The sequence below is a fragment of the Cydia pomonella genome, chromosome 3 (genome assembly GCF_033807575.1).
Source record: "Cydia pomonella isolate Wapato2018A chromosome 3, ilCydPomo1, whole genome shotgun sequence".
Taxonomy (NCBI): domain Eukaryota; kingdom Metazoa; phylum Arthropoda; class Insecta; order Lepidoptera; family Tortricidae; genus Cydia; species Cydia pomonella.
In genome coordinates this window covers 14,955,916-14,981,091 of record NC_084705.1, presented here as the reverse complement: position 1 = coordinate 14,981,091, position 25,176 = coordinate 14,955,916, and the positions used below count along the sequence as shown (strand labels likewise).

General features: G+C 39.5%; 1 protein-coding gene across 1 annotated transcript in view; it reads right to left on the bottom strand.

The window, feature by feature from the left end:
• LOC133516150 (suppressor of lurcher protein 1) overlaps positions 1-25,176 on the bottom strand; it is a 392,999-nt gene that overhangs the window by 259,783 nt on the left and 108,040 nt on the right. Inside the window, exon 3 of the mRNA XM_061848928.1 lies at positions 16,911-16,983. Coding sequence (XP_061704912.1) covers positions 16,911-16,983 — 73 coding nt within the window. The remainder of the gene's footprint in view (positions 1-16,910; positions 16,984-25,176) is intronic.

Below are 25,176 nucleotides of genomic sequence, written 5' to 3'. Positions count from 1 at the left end.
GAACATAGTGGTTTTCGAGATGATTTCGACTGGAACATACGATGGTGTGAACATAATATATTTATCTTTTACTTCTTTCCCAATAGTCAGTTCCTTTTACAAACTAATTTTTGTTGCAAGTTACAATTGAATCCAGAAAAATACTGCCAATTGTTTCATTAGATTACTCACTGGTATTTTCATAATATACGCAATTAAAACAGTGTTAAATATCGGCGTATCTAAACAGTTGTTTAAGCCAGTTACGTAGGTGTGGTGTGTATTATACAGCATCATAAACGTCAAATGAAACGTCTAATTTTATCTAACGCAGTAGTCATTTATTATTTTGGTACCACTCACAAGCTCGAGAATGAGAGGAGCCAACGTGCTAAAACTTTCAAAGAAAATACAAACGCGCGTACTTTTGCTGCCATAATCATTGTTGCAGAGACCATAAAAGACCCCTGTAAAAAGGACATGAAACGAGGATAGAATGAAAGCAAGAGATTATGTTTCGACTAGAAAAAGAGAGCAGTTACGTGGGAACATTCATATTTAATTTAACCCGGCGAAGCACTTTCCTTATTACCTGTAGGCTCCACTCATTGTTCTAGAGGATTCAAGCGTTTTTGGAGCGCCTTCAAGTTTTTGGAACAAAAGAGGCTTTAAATCTACGTTTCACGTAATGATAATAGCACCGGTTTAAAATTAAATATTCTCTGCACTTCTGTATCATGAGTCTATAATACTTGTGTATTTAAGAAAGTCTTTGTTTTAGCTACTGTTGTAAGGTTAATATTCGTATAAATACAAACGTATATTTTGCGTATGAAGGCCGATTCTGCTTTAACAATTTCATCTAGCTTTGATATGACCTTGAGTAGTCTTATTAGGTATCTCACACGAGATGGTCACCAATAAGTGCGAGCGAGATACCGCCGATGCGCGAAATGATATCGTCAACTGTTTTTTTTCAGTATATGAACTAGGCATTTACTTTATACTAGAATTAAATAGATAACCACTTCTAATTAAATAAATTTATAGGTACCACTCTTTTTTTTTCTATCCCTCGGAAAACTGCCATTTCATCGTTTTCTAAATTCATTCATTCATTTAAATAAATAAAAAACTACTAATAATTTTAGTTACTTTAAAATCCTAGTTAAAAAGCCCTCCAAAAACATGTTTACTTTTTGTTCCGCAACCCAAAATGTTGTTTTGATTTAAAATAATGTTCGGGCGGATGGCACCGACCATTTTGGACAAGCGAAATGCCGCTTGGCGTAGATTACGGCAAGCCCGACTTGACAACAAAACCCGAGTTCATTTATAATTTCGCGCGAACTCAATTACGCATTTGTATGCGCGGCTTTAGAAATTTGTATTGTGTTTTGGAAACGTCAATTTGTTCAAATGTTATTTGCAAGCCATATCTGATGTATCAGCATCATTACGTTAAATAATAATATGAACTATGGCAACATCATAGACGATTATAAGTACTTACTGCTGTGCCGACGTTACATTCGAGTCCCTTTCTCATTTAAGTAAAAAATAGAGTACGTAGAAGTGTTTTCAGATTAATCATTTATAATATAAATTTTCGTCAGTTAAATGTTTTGTCAAATAATCAATATTTAATGAAAAGACAAATTTAGGAATTATATTTTGTCAATATTTGTTTTTAAAATGATTTAACACCATAATCGAACGGACCGATTTTACCTTTAAGATACTTACGTCAAATATTAGGTCTAGATACGATATGGATCGAATACGAGTATGTCAGTGTCAAGTGACGTTTCTTCAAACAAAAAAGTCACTTTTTAGACTGACATCCGATCCACATCGTGTCGTAGACCTAATACTTGATGTAAGTATCTTAACGTTAGAATCGAACCGTGAGTATCTGTAGTAAAAATTTCCGTAGGGTGTCTTGTGCGAAGTGATCCTACAAATTGCGATAAATATGCATTAGCCTATAGATAACTTACACCGAACTTCATCGAAATCCGTGTGACAGAGCCGTCAGTCATTTGTTATAAATGATTGCGTCAGAATCACGTCAAAAATGCGAACACAGGAAAATTCCGAACAACTTGGCATCACCTGTCATACTGTGGATCATTAATCAATACCACTCACGCCTGTCCGAAAGCTTTATTCAGCTTTCTAGGCGAGGAGGTTATTAATACAGTAATTGGTTAACACAACGAATATATACTTGAATTAACCTTATTATGACGTGACGAGTATTTTCCTCACTTAAGCAAGTACTCTTATAATATTTTTATTATTATATTGATAAATTTCGGTATAGGTTTGTGTACCTACCCAGGAAAAGAAATAGAGAAAGGAGAATAGTTTTTATCACAGAAATCTACCCCTATGGGGGTAAAAAGAGGGGAGTAGAAATGGTATATGCAAATATTAATTCTACGCAGACGAAGTACTAGACGGGCAGAAGCTAGTACAAAATAGCTAGTTATAAGAACCTAGAAATACGAAACATAATATATTCTTACTTACCTTCCCTAAAGGGGTGAAACAGACTTTGAGTAATTTGTCAGGCACTCAAGTCGTGGACGGAAACTAGTTTTCATAGAAGTATTATGACGTTTATTCTATATTTCCTACGTACTTTTCACATATTTGTGCAATATCTCATTCTGCGCTAATCATGACACGTTGTCGTAATGCTTTACGCAGCCAGTTTCGCTACATATCGGGAAAACTATACTAATGGCTCTACAATTTTATCCTAAAAGTTAAATACGAATAAATAACAACCATATGGACTACCAATATGAAACGAATATGTCGGCTAAATAGATATTACCTACATTTAGCCTAACCACGGCAAGCAATATGGTAAGATTATTTCAGTCTAAATTGGAGTCACATTAAGCGAAGCACCGCACGCTTTTAGGTTAATGGTTATCATACGACAGCTGCACGGAAGTTGGCTTGTTATTATCACCAAGTTGAGGGTGGTTTTTGTACAATGATCATAATGAACCTTGATTTTATAGGTATGTAATTACGTTAAATAATATCTTGTTGTGTGCATTTTTGATGAAATGTTGAAATTAAAGGTTTGTCCGAAAATCCTAACTAAAACACATAAACTTTATGTGTAACTAGAATTGGCACAGAACATATTTGATTTTCCTCTTAGTTATTATAGTTCACTGTTTTTTTTATCTCCGACTTTGAGCACAGCTATAATAACTTTAAGCAAATATGTTTTATAAAAATCAAGTCTAAAAATAAAATATAAGGTTTACGCTTGTCTTTATTTTTATTTCTCGAATAAAGGATTTTTTTCAAGACAAAGCACGATGTAATTAGCGCTGTTGTAATGAAAATTCTGTCTGAGAAACAGTAAACTCTTTATAATATTCAACAAAGAGGCGGAATTACTTGACGGTTTATGAAGTGAACGCTTAAAGCCTCTCGCAGAGTGTTTTTGTTATTCAGTTCTTGATCTGAATGACGATGCTGGTGGGGCTTAACAATAATCATATTATTGTACCGAGTACCTACCTAATTTATGAGTACGTGTGCTATTATACTATTAGGTACAGGCTTGTGATTTGACATTTCACGATTTTTGTTGTAAGCATCGGAAAGGGAAATGACATGAATTACATAGTAGATACACCTTGCAGTTTCGAATGGTGAATTTATGTTATTACCTATGTGTACTCCCATGACCATATTACATATTTAACACATGACCTAAGAAGATACTTAAGATACACAAATTTATCGCATTAATCAAAATATGTATACTTGGTAGGTAATAGATTATCAATTTAAATAAAATTTAAAGCTTGGTCGCGAACCAACAAAAATGCTAATCGAATGAAAATACTTTGGTGTTTAAAGCCAAATTGTTTTATAGCGGTCAAGAGCGGTAGATAGAAAACGTTAGTTTTTAGGCCAGTGAATGCATTAAATGAGGATCGGCTGTTTTTTTTATATCATATTAGTGACAAAGTGGTCTTGTGAAATCCAAGTTTCTGACCTTGAAATTACCCGGGGTCATTGTGAAATACTTGAAAACCATGAAATTATCGGATCTTATTGGTATTTTGAAATTTTTCCCTACTAGTGATATATGTTACGGCAAAAAACGCAGACTAAATTTTAAACAAAATGAGTTCAATTTGGTCTTAATAAACCTTATAAGTTGGTCTTGAGATATAGCTGCCTAAATTTGCTTTATCTTTTTCAATATCAGTGATATATGATATACGATTATCCAGACCTGCTAACAAGAACTGACTTTCTATATTTTGTTGGGCATGGTACTAGGCCTCTAAAACAGTTCACAAATAGTTTTGAAATAGACAATTTCCTGAGTGATGACGTCTTTAAATGTTTGCCGCCTTCTTACAAACAGTGGGAATTGCACCCAAACAGTTGATTACACATACACGAGTGTGGTATCAAATGACAGCTGATTAAATACTCTACACATGTTAAGTATAGTCTGTGTCTAAGTTTTGAAAATGTCTGAGCCAAGAAAGCGGGAGTATGTGCGCCAGGCACTCACTGTATGGCGTGTCGCACTCACTCTCGCTTCTTTAGAGCTTCAGAGCTCAGAAATGCTCAGAGCACTATTATTTTATCACCTAAACGAATCGTTTTTTTTTTATACTACGTCGGTGGGATTTGGGCGGTAGGTGTCAGTTTCGACAGAAACCAGTTGAGATTTTGGACAAAATCTCTATAATTTAGATTCTGGTTACTTCAGATTACCTATAATTCGGTTTCTAAATGAGACGGTTTCGGAAAAAAACGTATGAAGTTTAAGTCACTTTTTTTATCAATTCAATTTCTGAGTAGGTCAGATTCTTAGCAGGTTACGGTCATTATTGTATCAAATCAGATGACCATTAAGTTTGATACGAAAAAATTAGATTTCTCATTTGGTCAGATTTTAATAGAGTTGATTTTGAAATATGTCAAATTATGACATAAATTTATCCTAAAACATGCCGTATCTTAGTAGGACAGTTTCTGTATGCGTTATATTCTAAAAAGGCCATGTAGGAAGAAAATAGCTTTAGGAACGAACGCGTTACAATTTAATAGTCCAAAGGATGTGACAGTACCAAAAATCGTAAGCGATAATTTTTTGATTTGCGAGCAAGGTGAAGGTGATGATAAAATATTTATTTTAGGTTCCGATTTGGCGAAAAAAGTTTCAAAAAAAATACCAGGTTCCTCGGGGATGGTACTTTCAAAGTTACACCTACATGCTACACAATACATGCTATGTTGAATTACGAGTCCGACAGTTGCCGCACCATCGTTCCCGTCATCTACGCTCTCCTGCCGAACAAAGAGGAACAGACGTACGTCAGATTATTTGACACATGCAAGACCATACTAGATATAGATATCGAACATTTCAAGGCCGATTTTGAGTTGGGAGCTTTGAATGCCGTGGCCAAAGTATACTCAACCGTAAGTATAACGGGATGCTACTTTCATTATATTAAAGCGATTTGGAAAAAAAACCAGAGATAAAGATATCTACAAGGATGATGGAATCAAATTCGTCAGTCTACTGACATATGTACCATTACTGCCGATTGAATACATGATAAATGGCTACTCTCATCGAAACATTTCTGCATGTGCCAAACATAGAGAAATATCGTAAATATTTCGAAACATATTGGTTTTCATTAATCACCCCTTTTTTTTTTTTTTGACGGAGTGGGAATGCATTTACGCACGGTGTGTGGGACTCGCCACTCCTTTCCCCTCTCCAGGGAAGAGGGGGGGAGAATTTAGCCCTACCCACTAAACCCACTCCGGCGTTTCACCCTCTTTGCCGTTAATGAGGGCGCACTGGGATCGATGATGACATTCACCACGGCGCCCTCCGGCAGCCCCAGCTTAACGCCAGGGCACCCTCACAATGGAGGGGGGGGATCAGAAACGCGTGATCCCCCGCCCCCCGACGACGTCTGTGCAATGCGGGTCCAGTGCCCGCTGGCCCTAAGGCTCGAGGCGAGCATGCGCTCTCTGCCTTTGACCCTGCCGCCTGCGACGGAGAGGAATCGCGTCAGCAGACGTTTCTCGCTCCCTCTCCGCCTTCTCCTTCTGCGACATGACTTCTTCGCAGAAGGAGGCCACCGCTTCCCAATTCCTCTCGCTACCCAGCATCGCCGCTATTATGCTGTGTAGCGAGAGGTCTATAACCCCCGTCGCCGCCCTAAGGGCCGCTCTTTTCACGGCCCAGCGGTTGCACTCCTCTAGAGTGTGCTGGGCCGTGTCGTCCATCGCACCACATTCATGGCACTGGGGCCCCGGCTCCCTCTGTATTTTGTGCAGGTAGTGCCCGAAACAACCGTGTCCGGACACCACCTGCGTTACCCTAAATGTAAGGGCCCCCTTTCTTCTGCCCAACCACTCGTCCATTACTGGGAGGATAGCCCCTATGGTTCGGGTTCCATAATGGCTATCCTCCAAGGCATCCCTCCACCTTTGCTTCAGGCGCTCCGCGGCTGCTCGGGCCAATCTCTCTGCCTCCTCCGCATCTGTGGGCTCCCCGCGCCTCCTGGCCTCCACCCTCGCCCAGTATCTTTCAGCCAGCACCCCTGCGTCTAGTTCCCACGCCGGGGTGCCGGCAAGGAGGCATGTCGCTGCGTGAGAGGTGGTGCGGTAGGCCCTCACCATCCTCTGGGCCACGTACCTCTGCGGCCGACGGAGCAGTGCCTTCGCGCGTCTCGTCAGCCGTCCGGCCCAAATTGGTGCTCCGTAGAGCGCCATGCTCCGGACTACCCCCGCATAGAGCCGCCTACATGGGGCATTCGGTCCCGCCAGATTAGGCAACAGGCGGCCCAGAGCCGAGGCAGCACCCACGAGACGAGGAGCCAGCCTCGCAAAGTGCTCCTCAAAATTCCACTTTCTGTCCAGGACAAGGCCCAAGTACTTGATGTGGGCGTTGACCTGGACAGATTCACCCCCAACCCTCACTGCGGTGCCCTCCGGCAGCTGCCCCCACCCCCTTGTTCGCCCGAGGACCATGGCCTCAGTCTTCGGCAGGGCGACCCGAAGCCCCAGGAGTCCTATGCGCTGCACTGTAAGCTCGGTGGCCACCGCCGCCCTCCTGAGAACCTCTTCCAGCTCCTTTCCCCGCACGGCCACTAGTGTGTCGTCCGCATAACACACGGTGATCATGCGGGGAAGCTGCACCCCTCGGAGCACCCAGTCGTAACCGAGGTTCCACAGGAGGGGACCAAGGACAGACCCCTGCGGAACCCCGCACGCCATAGCCCTCGCGCCCCGGATACCCCTTTGCTCATAGAGCACTAGCCGCCCCGTCAGGTAGTGCTCTACAACACGCCTCAAGTAATGAGGCACTCCGTGGTAACGGAGTGCTTCCCCAATGACTGTGTAGGGGAGGGACCCGAACGCGTTGGCGATGTCCAGGGACACCGTCACCACTCCCTCCCTCTGGCCTGCCGCAAGCACTCCGAAATCCCTCAACGCGGCCACCGCGTCTATAGTAGACCGCCCCCTACGGAAACCGAACTGGTTGTCATGTAAGTTCGGGCCCGTTTCCACTAGGTGCTGCTGAATACGGGAAGCCAGGATTCGCTCGAAGAGCTTCCCGACCTCGTCCAACAGCACGATGGGGCGGTAACCAGCGGGAGTGTCTGCTGGGCGCCCCTCCTTACGCAGCAGGCACAGTCGCCCCTCCTTCCAGCATCCCGGGAAGCGCCCCTCCTCGAGGCAGTCCTCCAGGAGGGATCTGAGGCGGTTCCCTAGATGCTTGAGTGCCAAGAAAAGCACTTTTCCTGGCACTCCGTCTGGTCCCGGCGCTTTGCGCGTGGTTCTGACCCTGTTCATGGCCCACTCCAGCTCGTCATCTGTGATGGGGGGGACAACGATCGGTTCCACCGGGTCCGCTGCTGGGGGAGCCATAGCCGGCGGGACGAAGTTTGGCGCCTCCGGAAACAGGCCTTCAACCACTCTCCGGAGGAGTTCTGGCTCCATGGAGTCCATGGGTGAGGCGCTCCGCAATTTGTTGCGCACCATTCTGTATGGGCGTCCCCATGGGTCCCTATTGAGGGTTGCCAAGAACTCCTCCCACCCCTCGTTCTTCGCCTTCTTAATGGCCTGCTGGAGGGCCCGCTTCTTGTCCGCCAACGCAGTGCGGAGAAGTTCCTCCTCCTCAGCGGTGTGCCTCCTTCTTCGGCACCGCGTGTAGGCCCGCCGGGCGTTATTGGCGGCCGTGCGTAGGACGGCGATCTCCGGGGTCCACCAGTAGACTTGTTTCTTGCCCCGGGCAGGCCGGGCCCGGGGCATGGAAGCGTCACAAACTGTCTCCAGGGACCTTCTGAAGTGGGCGGCCCTCTCATCGATACCTCTTGGGGCTGTCTGGGGAGAGTTCCACGCCTCGATGATGGCAGTCTCTTCCGCCATTTCTCTGTCGAAGCGGGCCAACGACCATCTTGGGAACCTCCCTCTCCCGGCCCGTCGGTTATCAGGACTGGGCGACGTGGCCCTCTGCAGTTTCATTAATCACCCCTGAAGTGTTTAACTGCTCGGAAGAAAAGTATCGCACAACAAATCACCTGGAAGGATGGCATAACAGGCTGAACAAAAAACTCTGTAAACAATCAAATATATTCAAATTTTTGTTTTCCTTAAAAAAGGAGTCAAGTCATCACGACGTAACCATGAAACAAGCATATACCGAGAAACTAAAAAATCAAGGAGAGTCGACCTCAAATATGATCGGCACGTGAGGAATTTGATTAAAGACGTGAAAAAGAAAACTCTCAGCATAATGGATTTTCTAAAAAGGCGTCTTACTTAAACTTCGAAAGACATACCAAGAGTAATCTATTTGACAACGACAATGGCCCTGAGTCTAGCAGTTATAGTTCCGATTGTGATTCTTCAAGTAGTTCCGATAACAAAATATTCTAAACCACTGCTACTAGTGATTAAGAATAACCCTAGTGAGATATTTTATTTGTTTTAAAAGTAAAAGAACTTAATTTCGATTCGGTAAACGAAATTAGTTCTTTTAACTTTTAAAATAGAAAATTCGAAAAAAAACAATAGAAAAAGCGTAATTTAGTTGTTTGATTTTTTTTTTCATTGTAAGCTGAAACAGTTGTTTTCTTATTAATAAACAATATTTCAATATACCTACACATTTTTTTCTTACTGACTGTACTTTCACTTTACTTACCCGTAAATCGATTGACAAATTATTTATCCTACAAGCAATACAACCTATATGGAACCCAATTCATCCAAAATCTGTCGTACTCACAATTAGACAAAACTGATATTCGGGCTTTGTAGTAATCTGACGTACTCAGAATTTGATTTTATCGGAATCTCAATTACACAGATTTTGGATTATAAAGAATTTGATGTTTTAAGAACTTGATTAAATTAAAAAATGACGTAGCTAGATTCATACTTACTAAGAACTGTAAATAATGAGAAACTGGCAATGTTAGAGTCAGACTTATCCAGATTTTGTCCAAAATCTCAACTGGTTTATGTCGAAACTGACACCTACCCCCCAAATCTCTCTTTAAGGACGTCATATACGTTTTATTTATGAGTTATAAGTATGTTAAAAACATGGCGGGCGATTTTTATATACTTTTTGGTTACTTTGTATTTTAAGCTGAGGCTATTGCAAATCACAAAATCGTAGCGAGTACAGGGACCACTAAATCATTTGCAAGTGAGTTCAAATTATTCCATAATGTAAATAAAGGGAGCCTTGTGAAGATAAAATCTATTCCACTTTTTTTCTAGATACAAAGTAAAGTTGGACCACCCTATTCGATAATTATGTATTTTTGTCAATTTAATTTTTATAAATACTTCTAAACAGTAGAGCCATACATTTATTCACTTTTAAGCTATTATGCTCGCGAGGTCTACAGCTCACAGAGCTACTAGTATATAATATGGGTAAAACGCACAGCCCCATGTGCAGAGCGTGCATGGAAGAAGAGGAAACAGCGAAACCTATACGCCTAGGCTGTAAACAGGTAGAAATATACAGGAACAAATAGAACTAGGGACTCCGTGCACACTAAAGGAGGCAGTCAGCAACCTGAAGACACTGCTAGGTTTCGTGGAGGAGCTGGGGTAGCTAGAGTAGTGCCACCTCGTTTTCCCGCAAAATAGCCACAATGGTTGTCGATTTTTGGAAAATGCCCAGCATAACTAACTAACTAACTCCTCATTTTGAAATAATCGCTTTTGTTGCTCTGCGTAGAGGGAAAAAAGCAGCTTTCGTTCTCTTTTCGATTTTTTGGTACTGCCAGCAAGCAAAAAAAATATTTCATTTTCGTACTTTTAAAAACCATTTACCACCTTTAAACCGGATGTAGTTAAAATTAATTATGTAATATAAATATAATAATTAAGTATGAGCTGTATGAGAGAGAATAATTTCCACTTTTAATTTATTTCTAAGCTTTCTAATGTATCGTTTGCCGACGTTTTCTACATAATACATCACCATTTTGTCCCTTATGACCTAATAATAAAGCTTTTTTTGTATTCGCTTGTATCAACAAACAGATGAGGGTCAGAATATGTACCTAAATGATGATCTGCCTCTATTGGTATCGTTCTATTTAGAATCAAGTTACATTATTTAACAAGCAATTTAGTAATGGGACCACGGGACGTTAGATTAGCAAGTGACTAAATTATTCTCGTAAAGCACGCCCAAGGAACACACAAACACTCTAAAAGGTCCTAACTCGGTCGCGTTTACTCTAAACACGTTTACAAGGTACCTAAGATAATTGTGTTAGTACAAGAAGATATTTAAGGGGATAGTGGACGGCCGCTTCGCCATACAAACGGAGTCCCCAGTTTCCTACCTAGAGATTGACATTATAGATAATATTTTTACACAATTTAATGTATATTGATTTTTTAATTACTAAAGTAGTTAGGAGCTTTTAAAAATTGTATTGAATTTGATGCCTATCCTTCCTCTTAAAATAATCAATCATAATCAAAAAATGGTAAATAAAATCAAACGAAAGAGCATAGCTATGCATCAAATTGAATAAAGATTTTTTTTTAGATGTTATTTATTAATTTAAACTTTATTGCACAATAAAAATAAGTACAAATGGCGGACTTTGAGGCATTCTCTATGTTAATATGCAGAGAGGAAAATGGTGATTATGTTTGTATAGAGAATTAGTCATATACCCTTTAGTCTTAAGAGAGGAAACTATAAGAGATACTTGAAACCTTGAAAGACCCTGAAACAAACAGGTTTCTTTATAACACGCACTATTAATCTTCAGTTATCATTAATACAAGTATAAAGAAATCCATAGTCCTTCAATACATATAAACATTAAACGTAACCAATCTACTTAGAACGCAATTGTTTGGACCCACTAGCCTGAGTAGATAGGTACTCTGGGCGCGATTATCTGGCGCACGGAAACAACCCTTCATACATTATTCAGCGTCGACCGCTCATCATACGCTTGTATCGGCCGGCGCCGCACCATATTGCCTATTTCTTACCTATTATGTAACGACTGGAGGTTTCAGATTCCACATTTGTTTGGTTTCCTCTGTGGCGACAGTCCAGTTTATGAGAAACGGCTTTTAATAATATGAAGAAATATTATTATGATTTTCCAACCCAAACAGCATACCTAACCCCACGCTGGAATGTGGTCAGATTTATAAACAAATTAAATAAGAGTTTTCCGGAAAAGTACATAGTCCAAATGATCACAGATACTAAATTGCAGGAAAAACAGGCTTAAGGATGACTCACGTAACACCGACCCGGGGGCGGGCCGGGGCGTCGGACACTTCATTTTCTATGACGGGTGATCGGTGATCACGTGACGCTTTCTGTAGAAAATGAAGTGACGGGCTCAGGGCCGTCTAACATGAGTCATCCTGTGTTCTACCTATAAATACAAGTACAAGTTCCTAATGTCTTAAAATACACAGCGTGTATTTTTGATACGAACACAATACATAATCAAAGGGCAGTTAGTTTAGGCTGTAATTAACACACTTTCATAGGTTTTATAAAAAATGGACGAGTTTTATTTTTTCAGCAAGCAATGTATCACTACTTTGTTTTAACGCAAAACGTCTCATTAATGACGCGACGTCACAACTGTCACAAGTGATCATGATGTACGAAATACATTGACGCTCGAAAAAAATTCAAAAATGAATTATGCTCTGGTAGTGAAGACTAAATCTAGTTTAAGTTAGAGGTTATGTCAAAAATACACACTGTATGTACATTAATAATAATAATAATAAGCACCGCAGGGCAGCTTGTGGCGAGCTGTTGGGGAGTAACGACCCCACGGACCCGAGTACTCCCGAGAGTCGGTCATGGTCTCCGTCTCCGGCGTGTCTTCGTCGGTCGGAGTGGACCCCAAGGGGACCCACAGGACTCAGCTCTGGCTTGCCTTCATTGGCCGTCCAGAGAGGAGTCGTTAGAGCTAAATGCTCCAGGGGTGGAAGTGAAAACTTGCATAAGACGCGAGTTGGCACTGATGATATCAGCCACTGGGTAGAAAGCGGCGTACACCTCTCGACACTCCTGAGCCGCTCACACCGGTGTTGCTCCTGATCGTCTTCACGACGGCATTTTCAGGGGCCCATCTAGTGGGCGGCGAGTCACCGCCTGCCTCGATAACTGGTGAAAACATTGTTATGGCAGGTCCGGACGTCTTTGCAATAACCCAGTCTCATTGTCCTCCCAAACTTCAATCCATAGACCGTTATACTGTTCACTTTACTACAATAGCCTGTTGCGACTGGTTTATGGGTGTCTATTGTTGCGCCCGTGAACGGGTTCCAGCAGGCGTTCTACATGACATTAAAGCTCTCCAAAAGACCTCTACGTGTTGGATCTATATCCCCACGCAAGCCTATCAAAAGACCGGGATTTATAGGCCCGTGAAATCCAAGGAGATACAATAATAATAAGGATTATAAAGATTGAACGAGGAATATTTCAGGGTGATAGTCTGAGTCCCCTGTGGTTCTGCCTGGCTCTAAATCCCCTCAGCACCCTGCTGAACGATTCGGGACTAGGTTGCCGGCTTCGAAGAGAGGGTGAAGTAATTTCTCACCTTCTGTACATGGATGACCTCAAATTAATTGCACCAAATAGACAAGACTTGTTGGAGCTACTGAAAACCACCGAAGTCTTCAGTAGTGCCATCAACATGGAGTTTGGTGTCGATAAATGTGCGGTTATGCATGTAAAGCAGGGGAAAGTTGTAAATTTAACAAAGGGTGTAGCAGGATAGCCTAGGAAAAATTGCCCCCAGCGATTTTGGGCCGAAACTGTAATATAACGATGCCTTTTGGGGAGGTTATACTCTGCACAAAGTTTCATCCCTCTGTTACCCCTTGGGAGTGAAAAACACTCGATTAACCCCAAAACTGTTTTAATTATTTTTTCCAAAACTATGAAAGTGACGAATTTCAAATTTTGTACAAATATTAATAAGACTAAAAGCTATGTGCAAAAAAAATATTAACCCCCTAACCATTGAAATTCTTCTGGAGTAGGTCCATGAAACTTTTGTATAATGTAGAATATAAATTGGTTCATTTTTGAAAAAAAAAATGGTGTGTGTACCATGAGCCAAACTTGATATACAGGGTGATTCTTTTTTTATTTTTGTTTTTTTTACAAGAATTTCAATGGTTAGGGGGTTAATATTTTTTTTTTGCACATAGCTTTTAATCTTATTAATATTTGTACAAAATTTGAAATTAGTCACTTTCATAGTTTAGGAAAAAATAATTAAAACAGTTTTGGGGTTAATCGGGTGTTTTTCACCCCCAGGGGGTAACAGAGGGATGAAACTTTGTGCAGAGTATAACCTCCCCAAAAGGCATCGTTTGATTACAGATTCGGCCCAAAATCGCTGGGGGCAATTTTTCCTAGGCTATCCTGCTACACCCTTTGCAACTTTCTGAGCCAATGTCTTTCAGATCTATCTCTGAATCAGAAACCTACAAATACCTTGGTATGTCACAGTCGTTGGGTATTGAGGACGAGGGAATTAGACGATCGGTGAAGGAGCGCTTTTTCAGTCGGGTTACAAAAGTCCTTAACAGTATTTTGTCAGGAGGCAACAAAGTGCGCGCGTTCAACGCCTGGGTAATGCCTATACTCACATACTCCTTTGGTATACTAAGATGGACTCAGACCGAGCTGGATACCCTGGATCGAAGGGTCCGACTACTGCTCACCACACACCGTATGCTACACCCACGCTCGTCAGTTATGAGATTGTACATCCTACGGAAGTGTGGAGGTCGAGGCTTCCTAAACGCCAAAAATCTCCACAACCGCAAGGTGTGCAATCTCAGGACTTATTTCCTTAACAACACAGTAGTAGACAGGAACCTTACGCCGCTCTCCTTGGCAAACGACAACTGGCACAAACCTGTGGTAATAAGTACAGCGGATCGCAAGGCGGCATGGGAGAGTAAGGTGCGGCACGGGCGGTTCTACAAGGCCTTCACAGGACCCGACGTGGACCTGCTCGCGTTAGTGAACTGGTTACGATTCGAGGATCTCTTTGGAGAAACCGAGGGTTTTGTTTGTGCAATTGCGGACGAAGTTATGATGACGAACAACTATCGGAAATATATTCTGAAGGACAGTATGGTCGACATTTGTCGGGCATGCCGCCGTCCCGGAGAGTCACTCAGGCATATTATCTCCGGTTGTTCTCGTCTTGCTAACGGTGAGTACTTACACAGACATAATCTCGTAGCCAGGATTATTCACCAGCAGCTTGCTCTTCTATACGGCCTTGTGGACCGCGCAGTACCGTACTGCAAGTACTCACCTGCGCCAGTTTTCGAAAATGGTCGGGCCACGCTCTATTGGGATCGATTTATCATCACCGACAGGACTATTGTAGTCAATAAGCCTGTCATCGTGCTGATAGACCGATCGCAGCGTCGGACCGTGCTCGTCGATGAGTCATCATCCCCCATGATGAGAATCTCCTGAAAGCCGAGAAGGACAAGTCCAGCAAATACCTAGACTTGGCTCACGAGATAACCGTCACGCCATGTGGGATGTTGACTCGACGATCATTGTTCCGATAGTCGTGTCAGCGAAGGGTTTCATAGCGAAGAGTCTCAACCAACACCTAGAGAGACTCTCGCTGGGTGGCTGGATCAAGGGTCAGATGCAGAAGGCGGTAATCTTGGACACGGCGCGTATAGTACGTCGGTTCCTCTCTGCGGCCCTGACCACCAGCAGCTTGGGCCATGCCCCGCTGCTGGCGGCACCCTAGGTTAGGTTTTTATACTATGTTTATATGTATTTTGTATTATTTTTGTATAACTTTTTGTATTTTACTTTTATATCCATATTATAAAATCCTAGCCTAACAAAGATAAAGAGGATAATATTTAAATTCTTTATTGCACACTACATAAAAAACAGATACAGAAATTGAGAAAATATATACATTGGTAGATTGGTACATTGTACACTATAACAAGAATATTAACCTCCACTCTTATTATCCCCCGGACCAAATGTGCCAGAAATACTGGCGGCATTACCTCGCTGAATGGCCAGTGATATCTGCTAAACATGGACGTGTAAATATGTATGTACGTTTTGTGGTCTTGAGCGATATCATAAATATAGGTAGGTAACGTTTAGTTATAATATGTTTACCACAAATTCCAACAAGTCAGCTGTTAAAACTCAGCAACGTCCAAAAACCCTCTGAACCAACAAGTTGTTGGGTTTCTTTACTTAAAACGTAGGCATTGATTGTTTAAAATTACCTTTTCAGCAACTACGTTCACAAGCTTTCCCCAAAAACTACCTAACATTGATCCTTTAAAGTATTATATTAATGTTTTTTCCTACTCCTCTACTGTTATCTGTCATTTATGCATTCATTAACACGAATATAAGAACATACATAAAAGATTTCAAGAAAAGTCTATATTGTCTATTCCTCATAAAAGCTCTTGTGCTTTTATACGCTATAACGTTACTGCGATTAATGGCTACCAATCTAACAAAACCAAAACGAATACGGTTTTAAACTAAGTGCATTGATGCCAACTTACAAAATATTCATTTGGTTGCATAGTAAAAATAATTACTTACTTCATAAGTCAGAAACACGCATGTGACACCCGTAATATAGCAACACCCATAGACTACGAAGACCGCTTAGCGTTGCTTGTTAGTCTCCGTAGGCTACGGTGGCCAAAATTGAGAAAAAACTGTCCAAAAAATTAATTTAGCAAGTAGCAAGTACCAGGGCCTCATGAGTTACGAGGTGTCGCTGACCGGCCGGCCGCGGCCCGGGGCGGGCCGGGCGCGTAACAAGGTATGCTCGCGCGTCTTGGCTATATACTTTTGCTGTAATTTGTTTACCTAAATTAAGATTTATTTTTGTTGACTCGTAGGAAAAATATTGTATGCAACGTTGTATAAGTAGGTAAAAAAATTCTCGTGGCGTATTCCTTTACAATGTTCGCCTACGCCTTCGGCTCCGGCTCACATTGTAACTCACGCCACTCGCCTTTTTTGATCCTTCTTATACAACTGTTGCATAAAATACTATTTTAAGTGTTAGTTGAGTTGAGGTTAATGTTGACAATGTCAATCGACCAGTATTTAAGAAAACAGGCACGGAAATTTAGCAGCTATCTTTTACATTATGACGTGTTTTTATATGACTACGTTTTTCACCCAAGAATTTGTATGCAAACCTTATTATACGAGTAGTCAAAGTGAGCCTCAACCAGATATTTTTTTAAACTATTATAGACTATTCTGAGAAATTGTATTTTGTTGTTCAAAGTAAATAATATTTTTCGGACAAGTATTTATTATAACTTACTTGGATTGACAGCGTAACCCTCATCCACAACATTCATCGATAGGTGAAGCAGCACCAGCATAGATGCTGACAACTGAAACAATAAGAAGAACAATAATGAAATATCAACACCGCCAACCTCATTACATTGCATGAATGAAAGTAAATTTATTTTTTATTGTATGGTATTTTGTTGTTTGTACAATTAGTACGTTCACTGTAGATATAGTCAACCGTACCTAATAAATAGCACGTGTATGTATAATTTGTTCTGATCAAAATAAACGAGCATTTTCTTCCGCCAATTTTCTTATACCAATGAAGTGGTACTCGTAGGCTGTTTGTAGCAAAATGATGTTTGTTATACAATCTGTAAAAGAAATCAACTTTCGAACTTATTATATAATATACTACCTTCTACCCGCGACTTCGTTTGCGTAGAATTAGTACCTACTTTCAATCCCCGCTTCCATAGTGAATTCAAGAGATGACTTCCGTAACAAAACTAAATATTTACCGCCGGGACTCAAACTACATTAACACTTATAATTTTATCTAAATCTGCGCAGCGGCTTATGTGTGAAGAAGTGACATATAAACAGACAGAGTTACATTCTCATTGATAATATTTTTTCACTCCTCATGCTTCGAAAGTGGCTTATCTATGAAGCGGGTGAAAGTGATGCAGTTCGATCCTAGAAAATTTTTCCTTCTAGGTGTATTTAATTTAATGTTTTATACGATTGGCAATGAAGGCTTGACTTAAAATAGATTTTTCGTATAATTTTCATTTAGTTTTACATTGTAACCTCAACTCATTACATCAAAAAATACTACTTATAAAATTAGCTTGTATTTGAAATATGAAAAATAGTGCGAAAAATAGGAAATTCGAAACGAGTGGCGATAAATTAAAACACGACCGAAGGGAGTGTTTTAAATCGACACGAGTTGAGAATTACCTATTCGCACATGTATCGTACAACGTTTTACAGTACATATGACCCTTTAAATGTTCGACATAGCTACATAATGTGCTAATTTACGCACTAGTGCGGAAAAGTAGCACCATATGTACTCTAAAAAAATTGAATTGGCTGTTTGTCGATTTCATTCGCGCCTTTGCCTTGCGCGCGCATGGGAATCGTGCGTAAAAAAAAATAACGCGCCAGTCATTTTCCGTATTTGTCATAAAATTGGAATAGTTTTACATCTTTTTAGTTTATATATTGTCGAAAACGTCATTTTCAGGCATTGAAAATGAAGAACACATAAAATTGACGCTGTCGGGTAATACTAATAGAGGCAAGAGCCGAGAACGATAGCGTTTTACCATCAAAATCGGGTGAAAAATAATTGGCGGCATATGAAGCTTTTATTCAATGGAAAATCAGCAAAAACGCCCAGTCTTTCTTGGAAAACTTGTTGGTAGCTAACTTCAATGAACTAGCGAATACGTGCCTACAAGCCCAGCACGCTTTAGTGCAATTAATCGATGTTAAAACTGTAAGCCACCATTTTGATTATTGTACTTTTACTGTTTTGACAAAAAAAATCTAATTTATACCCACATCAGCTTTCTTATTGCGCGCTCGCTTACAGCTCGCGCGCACAATATCGCCTCGTGTGTAGTGACCAACTTAGCACCCTTGTATCATTATGTACTATTTTTCCAGTACCTAAAGTTTTCGCGAAGAGTGTATTTCTTTTTTTTTTTAATTATAAGAGCGCTATTTAAATTGTCGAATGTAAATAAATCCGATGTTGCGGACTGTAATAAGTATGTTGCCCCTCCCTCCATCGATCTCTATACATTTCCCCTTACTATAAAAATATTCATACTTTTCATTAAATACCACCAGAATGTGACCTTCTAACAATTTTATAACTAAAAAGCGTGGTATTTTTATGAACGCGGCATGGTCACTCGGTCAGCGATTCTATCTCATCATCTTCCTAGCGTCGTTGGCCCAGCTTTTTGCCACGGGCCATGGGAGCCTGGGTCCGCTCTGTAATTAATTACAAGAATTATCGTAGACAACTGCCATTTAACCTTCTAACCCAGAGGAGAAAGTAGGCCTTAATAGGATTGGCCTGGTTTCCTAGCTATGTTAGCTTCACTTTTTCTCGAAACTTCACAATTTTTTTTCGAAACACTCATTAATACGAGCCGGAGTTTGAACCCGCGACCTTCCGGATTGACTGTTACCGAGAAGCTACCATTGCCAACAATTCTATCTGACATTCAATATTTACCTACACATTTCTAATCTGAAGCTTTATTCTCTCTTTTTATTCATATACTCGTACAAAACATCTGTATGATATTATCTGCAACTTAAATAAGATACACAAAAGTAAGAATAAATATAAAAAGTACATTGAGGATACCTTATTTATTTGAGGCGATGCGTAAAAGTTTCCCTGGTTGCGAAACATGGAGAGTGTATTCACTCTCCATGTTTCGCTTATTAGCCTGACGTATAAATTAAATATCTTCGTAAACTAGTATTTGCTGACAATCGATCAACGTTAATATGGCAACACGGAGATAGAGATGGACATATCAAACCATTCGTGGAGGACTAGCGAATATTATACTCAGAGCGACGAACAGTCGAATGCGAGCTACGAACGGTAGCCACGTTGCCAGAGTGTGAGAGAAAAGGCGTGGCGCACGCTTATGATGGCCCTCTGCATCTCTGGGGTTGCTTAGGATATCAACAACAGTAAGCAGGTTGTCTTTGAAAAATCGTATATTTTGTAATACTTATCAACAAATACTTACAGCCACTACCGCACAGAATACTCAAGTAGGTACTACAACTACGGCTAAATATAATATTTAAGAGCACATAATGTGTGTGTGTAGAAACTCTAAGTGCGGACTTTTATGCGCTGTAAAGGCTTGTATTTTTTAAAATAGCACAGAAAGGTTTCAGTGAGCGGCCGCTAAATTGCATTAAATTCACTCTTCTTTGTGTACGTTATCGTACACATTGTACACAATGTACAAATTGCAACTTGGAATTTCATGTAGGTAAGCAACTAATTTAAAAGTTGCAGTGTCGAATCAAACAACGTAAGTACATTACTACTGTACTGCACCATCACAATTTGTAATTTATCCGGATTTTATTATTTGTCATTATGCAGTAGGTACTAGCATTTGCCCTCGATATTTGGCTACATGCCAATATTTATCTACGTTGGTACAGCGGTTTTTAATCGTGTTAAGGTAACAGATAGACAGACTCTGAGTTACTTTCACAGTTATAATTTTAGTAGGGATAATTTATGTATCTTTACTATTATAGCACGTTTTAGGTCTGTTTGTAATTGTTAAACCAATACAAAATTGAAATACTTAAAAAAGTTGTGTATGTCTTATGGTTTCGTCTGTATGTACGGTCTGTCCGTATGTCCCAGCCATTTTACTCGAAAACTATAAGCTATATACTTTAATGAAATTAAGGACATATGTATATTTTATTTAGATGTTAAATAAATAAAAATATGTATTTTAGGAGAAGCACTCCATACGTGTAACTAATAAGTGAAAAAAACATGTGGCATAACATTATACATGTAGGTCTCGAAAAATAATAAATATATCATTTTTTAATCAGTAAACATTTTTGAAAATAATCGCTGCGGAAGTCCTAAACATGTGTTCGTCTCCTCTAACTTTCTGAACCGAGCGTACCAAAAAAATATAGTTTATAAATACTTTCCACTAATATTGTTTTGAACATGATTGATTGAATCATTAATGAGATTTTTCCAAAAAAGCTTTTATTCTTATTAAAAGGACGTCCTTTTAATACGTAATTACGTAATTATGATGTACTGCGAAGGTACGTCCTTTTGCTTGTATGGTTTTTCATATCGTATGAGGGTACGAAACCCTCCATTAAGAGTGACTCAACACGCACTTGGCTGGTCTTATTTAACTTCATTTAATGTATTTGTGGTTGTAATGGAAATAAAATTACATATTCTGTAAGTTCAACCGTCTATCTTTCGGATCATGAAAAAAGCCCGCTAAATTACCGATCTTAAAAAAAAGGGGTCTCATAAACTTTATTTAATTCTTATTATGTAACTACCTATGTAGGTATGTACATAATAAGAATTAATATATGTATATTCACACCTACTTCACGAAGAGGTAAGCAGAGACCCCGGATTTCCATTTGCAACGATCCTGACATAACTCTTACGCTTCCTTTACTTTTATAAAACATTCCTCATACACGCTCGCCGGTTTAGGGTGCTCTTGACCTGGCCTTTCTTCAGGATTTCCCCGATTTGATCAGAGAAAGTCCGCCGAGGTCTACCCCTTCCAGCTTCCTCTTCTACTTCTCCCTTATACACTTTCTTTATTAGCCTTCTTTCACTCATTCTTTCCACGTTTTCATTTTTATTATTTGTTGTAATAATGGCAATAGATACCGTTATATATTGTTATGGTACTTTTCAAACAGCATGGGTACGGCAACAGCCGTCATCTTAATACATACTTTCGTTTTATGGTTATAAATTGTATGGAGATGACAGCCGTCACCGTACCCAAGCTATGTAAAAATAAGATAAAGATCTCTTCTTCCTTGCGTTGTCTCGGCATTTTTGCCACGGCTCGTGGGAGCCTGGGGTCCGCTTGACAACTATTGGCAATTGGCGTAGGCACTAGTTTTTACGAAAGCGACTGCCATCTGACCTTCCAATCCAGACGGTAAACTAGGCCTTATTGGGATTAGTCCGGTTTCCTCGCGATGTTTGCCTTCACTGTAAATATAAAATGATATTTCGTACATTATTTCATAAAAACTCATTGGTACGAACCTGGGTTTGAACCCGCGACCTCCGGATTGAAAGTCTCTCTTACCGCCAGGCCATCGCCGTTTTTTTTTAAATAAAATAAAGATAAGATACTTTTATTCATGACCGTCACAAACATACGAACATGTACAGGCAACAAAAACAGAAAAACAGAGCATTAAGTACGCATGGTACGCACGAAATGGGCCCAACTCAGCATAATGCTAGCTATGGAGCCAGCGCTGGTCTTACGTAGGACCCATTCGACCAAATACTATATAGGTAAACAGTTAATTACTGTATACCATGGTAACGGTAACAAGATAATAATGCTTAACTATGTATGTATGTAGCTGTGTTATTAAATTGAATGTAACTGTGCTCAGCGACCCGATTTAGTATATATAATCCAGCAACATAGCGCCAACACAAACAAACACTAATACCCATCCCAATTCACAACTATCAGCAATCTAAACAAACAAAACATACCGTGATTATCTGTAGTCTCTATTCTGCCACAAGATTATTAGAGAGCGTACACATTTGTAGGTAATTTTATTACAAGCTTTTATTTAACTTGCCCTGCTAGTATGCGTATGTTCAGTGTGGGTTAAATCTTGAAAGCTAAATTTGACCTAATTCCCGATTTCCGATTGAGCTAAAATTTTGCATATATACTGGGCGAAATTGTTATGTTTGACCATACGCCGAGGGATAGAGATGTGGGTCATACTGAACAACTATTACTATTGCGCCAACCCCGAAATCGCAAAATAAAATATGCCGTCTCACACATTTTGGTGAATCACATGTTTTCTATAGAACAGCAGTTTTTTTTGCGATTTCGGGGTTGGCCCTATAGTAAAAGTTGTTCAGTATGACCCACATATTCTCCCCTCTCCGTATGGTCAAACATAAAAATTTCACCTTGTATGTAAATCGGATGACATTGCAATATTATGATGATATGGAGGTGATCTGATCATGGAGACAGGAGGTTGCAATGGTAATTCTGTGATAAAACAACGCAAACTAATTTTGATTGGGGTTTTTAGGATTGTCTCGATGAGTATAAGTTGCCTGTAAAAAGAAAAGTATAGTCAACGATAAAAGCTTGTACCAAAATGACATTTTTGATAAAAACTTATTATCATCAGTTAGTAACACTTCAGGGTTGACATTGATATGACTTTATCTATGTTCTATATTAGGTAATAAAACGGGCAGGCCCATTCAAAAGCGATTCATTGATAAAGTCGCCATGCACTTTTACGGCCGATTGTTCACGGCGATTATTTTAAACTCCTGAACTTTATTTTATAGGGTAAACTCCTGAGCTTAATTTAAGTTATTTTCTCAAAGACACCGGTATTCTAATTAACTCCAATGCGGAGATCAAAAGTGATTTACATAAAAAAAAAGTGACATTTGATGAAGTGGAACTGCTGATGATGATCAGAATGGTACTCTTCAACGACGCATAGTACACGTTTGGCGATTTGTCCTCTTCGCTGTGTTTGTTAAGCAAATTAGATTTTCAAGACAAATTTTTGTCAAGATCGAGTTCTGACGATGGGGTCCATGAGGAATCGAGGGAACTCCTCAAATGTTAAATGCATGTGATCTTAGTTTTTCATTAACAAATCAAGTATTTACATTTGTAGAATTGACATTTGATGAAGTGGAACTGCTGATGATGAACAGAACGGAACTCTTCAATGATGCATAGGGTAACAGCACCAGTGGCCAGCCAGGGACCAGTAGTCAGCCTTTTAAGTCGTTTATTGATCATAAATATCTGGTATATTCGATTAAACAAATCGCGTGTAGTCAAATAGGAGCACTGATTCCTTATTCGTTAACACGTAACGCGACAGGTGCGGTGAGGTATCGGGGAGAGGAAATATACTCGTTCATAAAGGTGATGTTTTTTGACGAGAGCTGGAGTGTCATGTCCGCCATATTTTTTACTGCACGTGGTGTTCTTTTAACGCGTGAGAAAAAATATGTTTTAATATAAAAAGTTACTGTTTTTTGTTAATGATGGATTTATTGGTTAGTTTATCTATTAAATTACGTTATATTTAAATAGAAATATCAATATTTAACTTATAAATTGAGGAGGTTGACCACTGGATACTACTTTTTTACAAAAAATCCAGTGCCCAGCCTCCCGCGGCTGACTTTCGGGTTATTAGTTTTTTTTTTTTTTTTTCGATCCAATACGACAAATTTCAAATTTTGTTAGGCATGTCTCAGTCAATTTAAAGTAAAACCCAGTAGTCAGCCGCATTTGAAATAACGTTTTAATGCGGCTGACCACTGGGTTTCACGGATCCAGTACTCAGCCATTATCTTCCTCGGTACGTCGCTGCCAAATATTATGAACTTTAACTCATTTAAATAAGGTTCAAAAGTGTGTACATACTTTTGTTGAGAAATATTCCAATATCTAACGGACCCCTGCACGGGTTTCACCAGCATTTAAACCAATTTTAAAAATAATGAATTCTATTAAATAAACAGATTCATTAATAAAAAATAAGAAGATAACTAGAGTGTTTATTAGTTTGCAAGAATAATTTTAAGCACCTATGGCCTACAGATTTCGTGGCATGAGAATTGTACTTATAAGAGTATAGGTTCCTAGACCTACCTATACTCTAGCTTCCTACCTAGGAATGATAAATATTATAATATCGTTAACTTTAATACAAATAATAGTGTTTTTTATTTCATTGTTATTAATAGTTTATAAAGGCTGAGTACTGGGTACACGAAGGCTGCTTACTGGATTTTAGAGGCTGACTACTGGAGAAAAGTGCCATTTTTTGTTTAATCTTAATTATAGATATTATAAAGAGGATTGTTATTTTTTGACATACTTTATTTTAAAACTATAATAAACACTTGATCTAACCATGTTATGCGTTTATTTATCCGACTAATCCTGTAGAAACGTCGAGAGTACAAACTTTAAAAATGCGTTATAAGGCTGACTACTGGTGCCTTTACCCTAGTTCACGTTTGGCAATTTGTTCTCTTTGCCAAGCAGTTAGGTTTTCAAGGAACATTTGTATATTTCTATCCTATTTAATTTTTTTAATAATTATCTGGTGCTTTATTTCATGCATGGTGTGAAATAATTTATCTTAAATACAGTCGAATACCCTATTGCGGGTATCTTAGCAGTCAACCATGGGGAAATCTGAAATGTGTCAAGGTGTTACCTCCTTTTCTACATAATTAGGCGTAGGACGCTGTCTTTTTAATTTCATTGCATGAAATCTAAAATCAACAATAATCGTTCTTTCACCGGTCTCCCTCATTGAAGTAGTTTTTTTTTTCTTAAAAATTATTTTTAAATTCAATTTTTATGAAATGAAAATTAAAATAATTTATTCGAAACACCACACAACAATCTGAAAATTAACAATTGACATTAGTAATTTGTTGTCCCAAA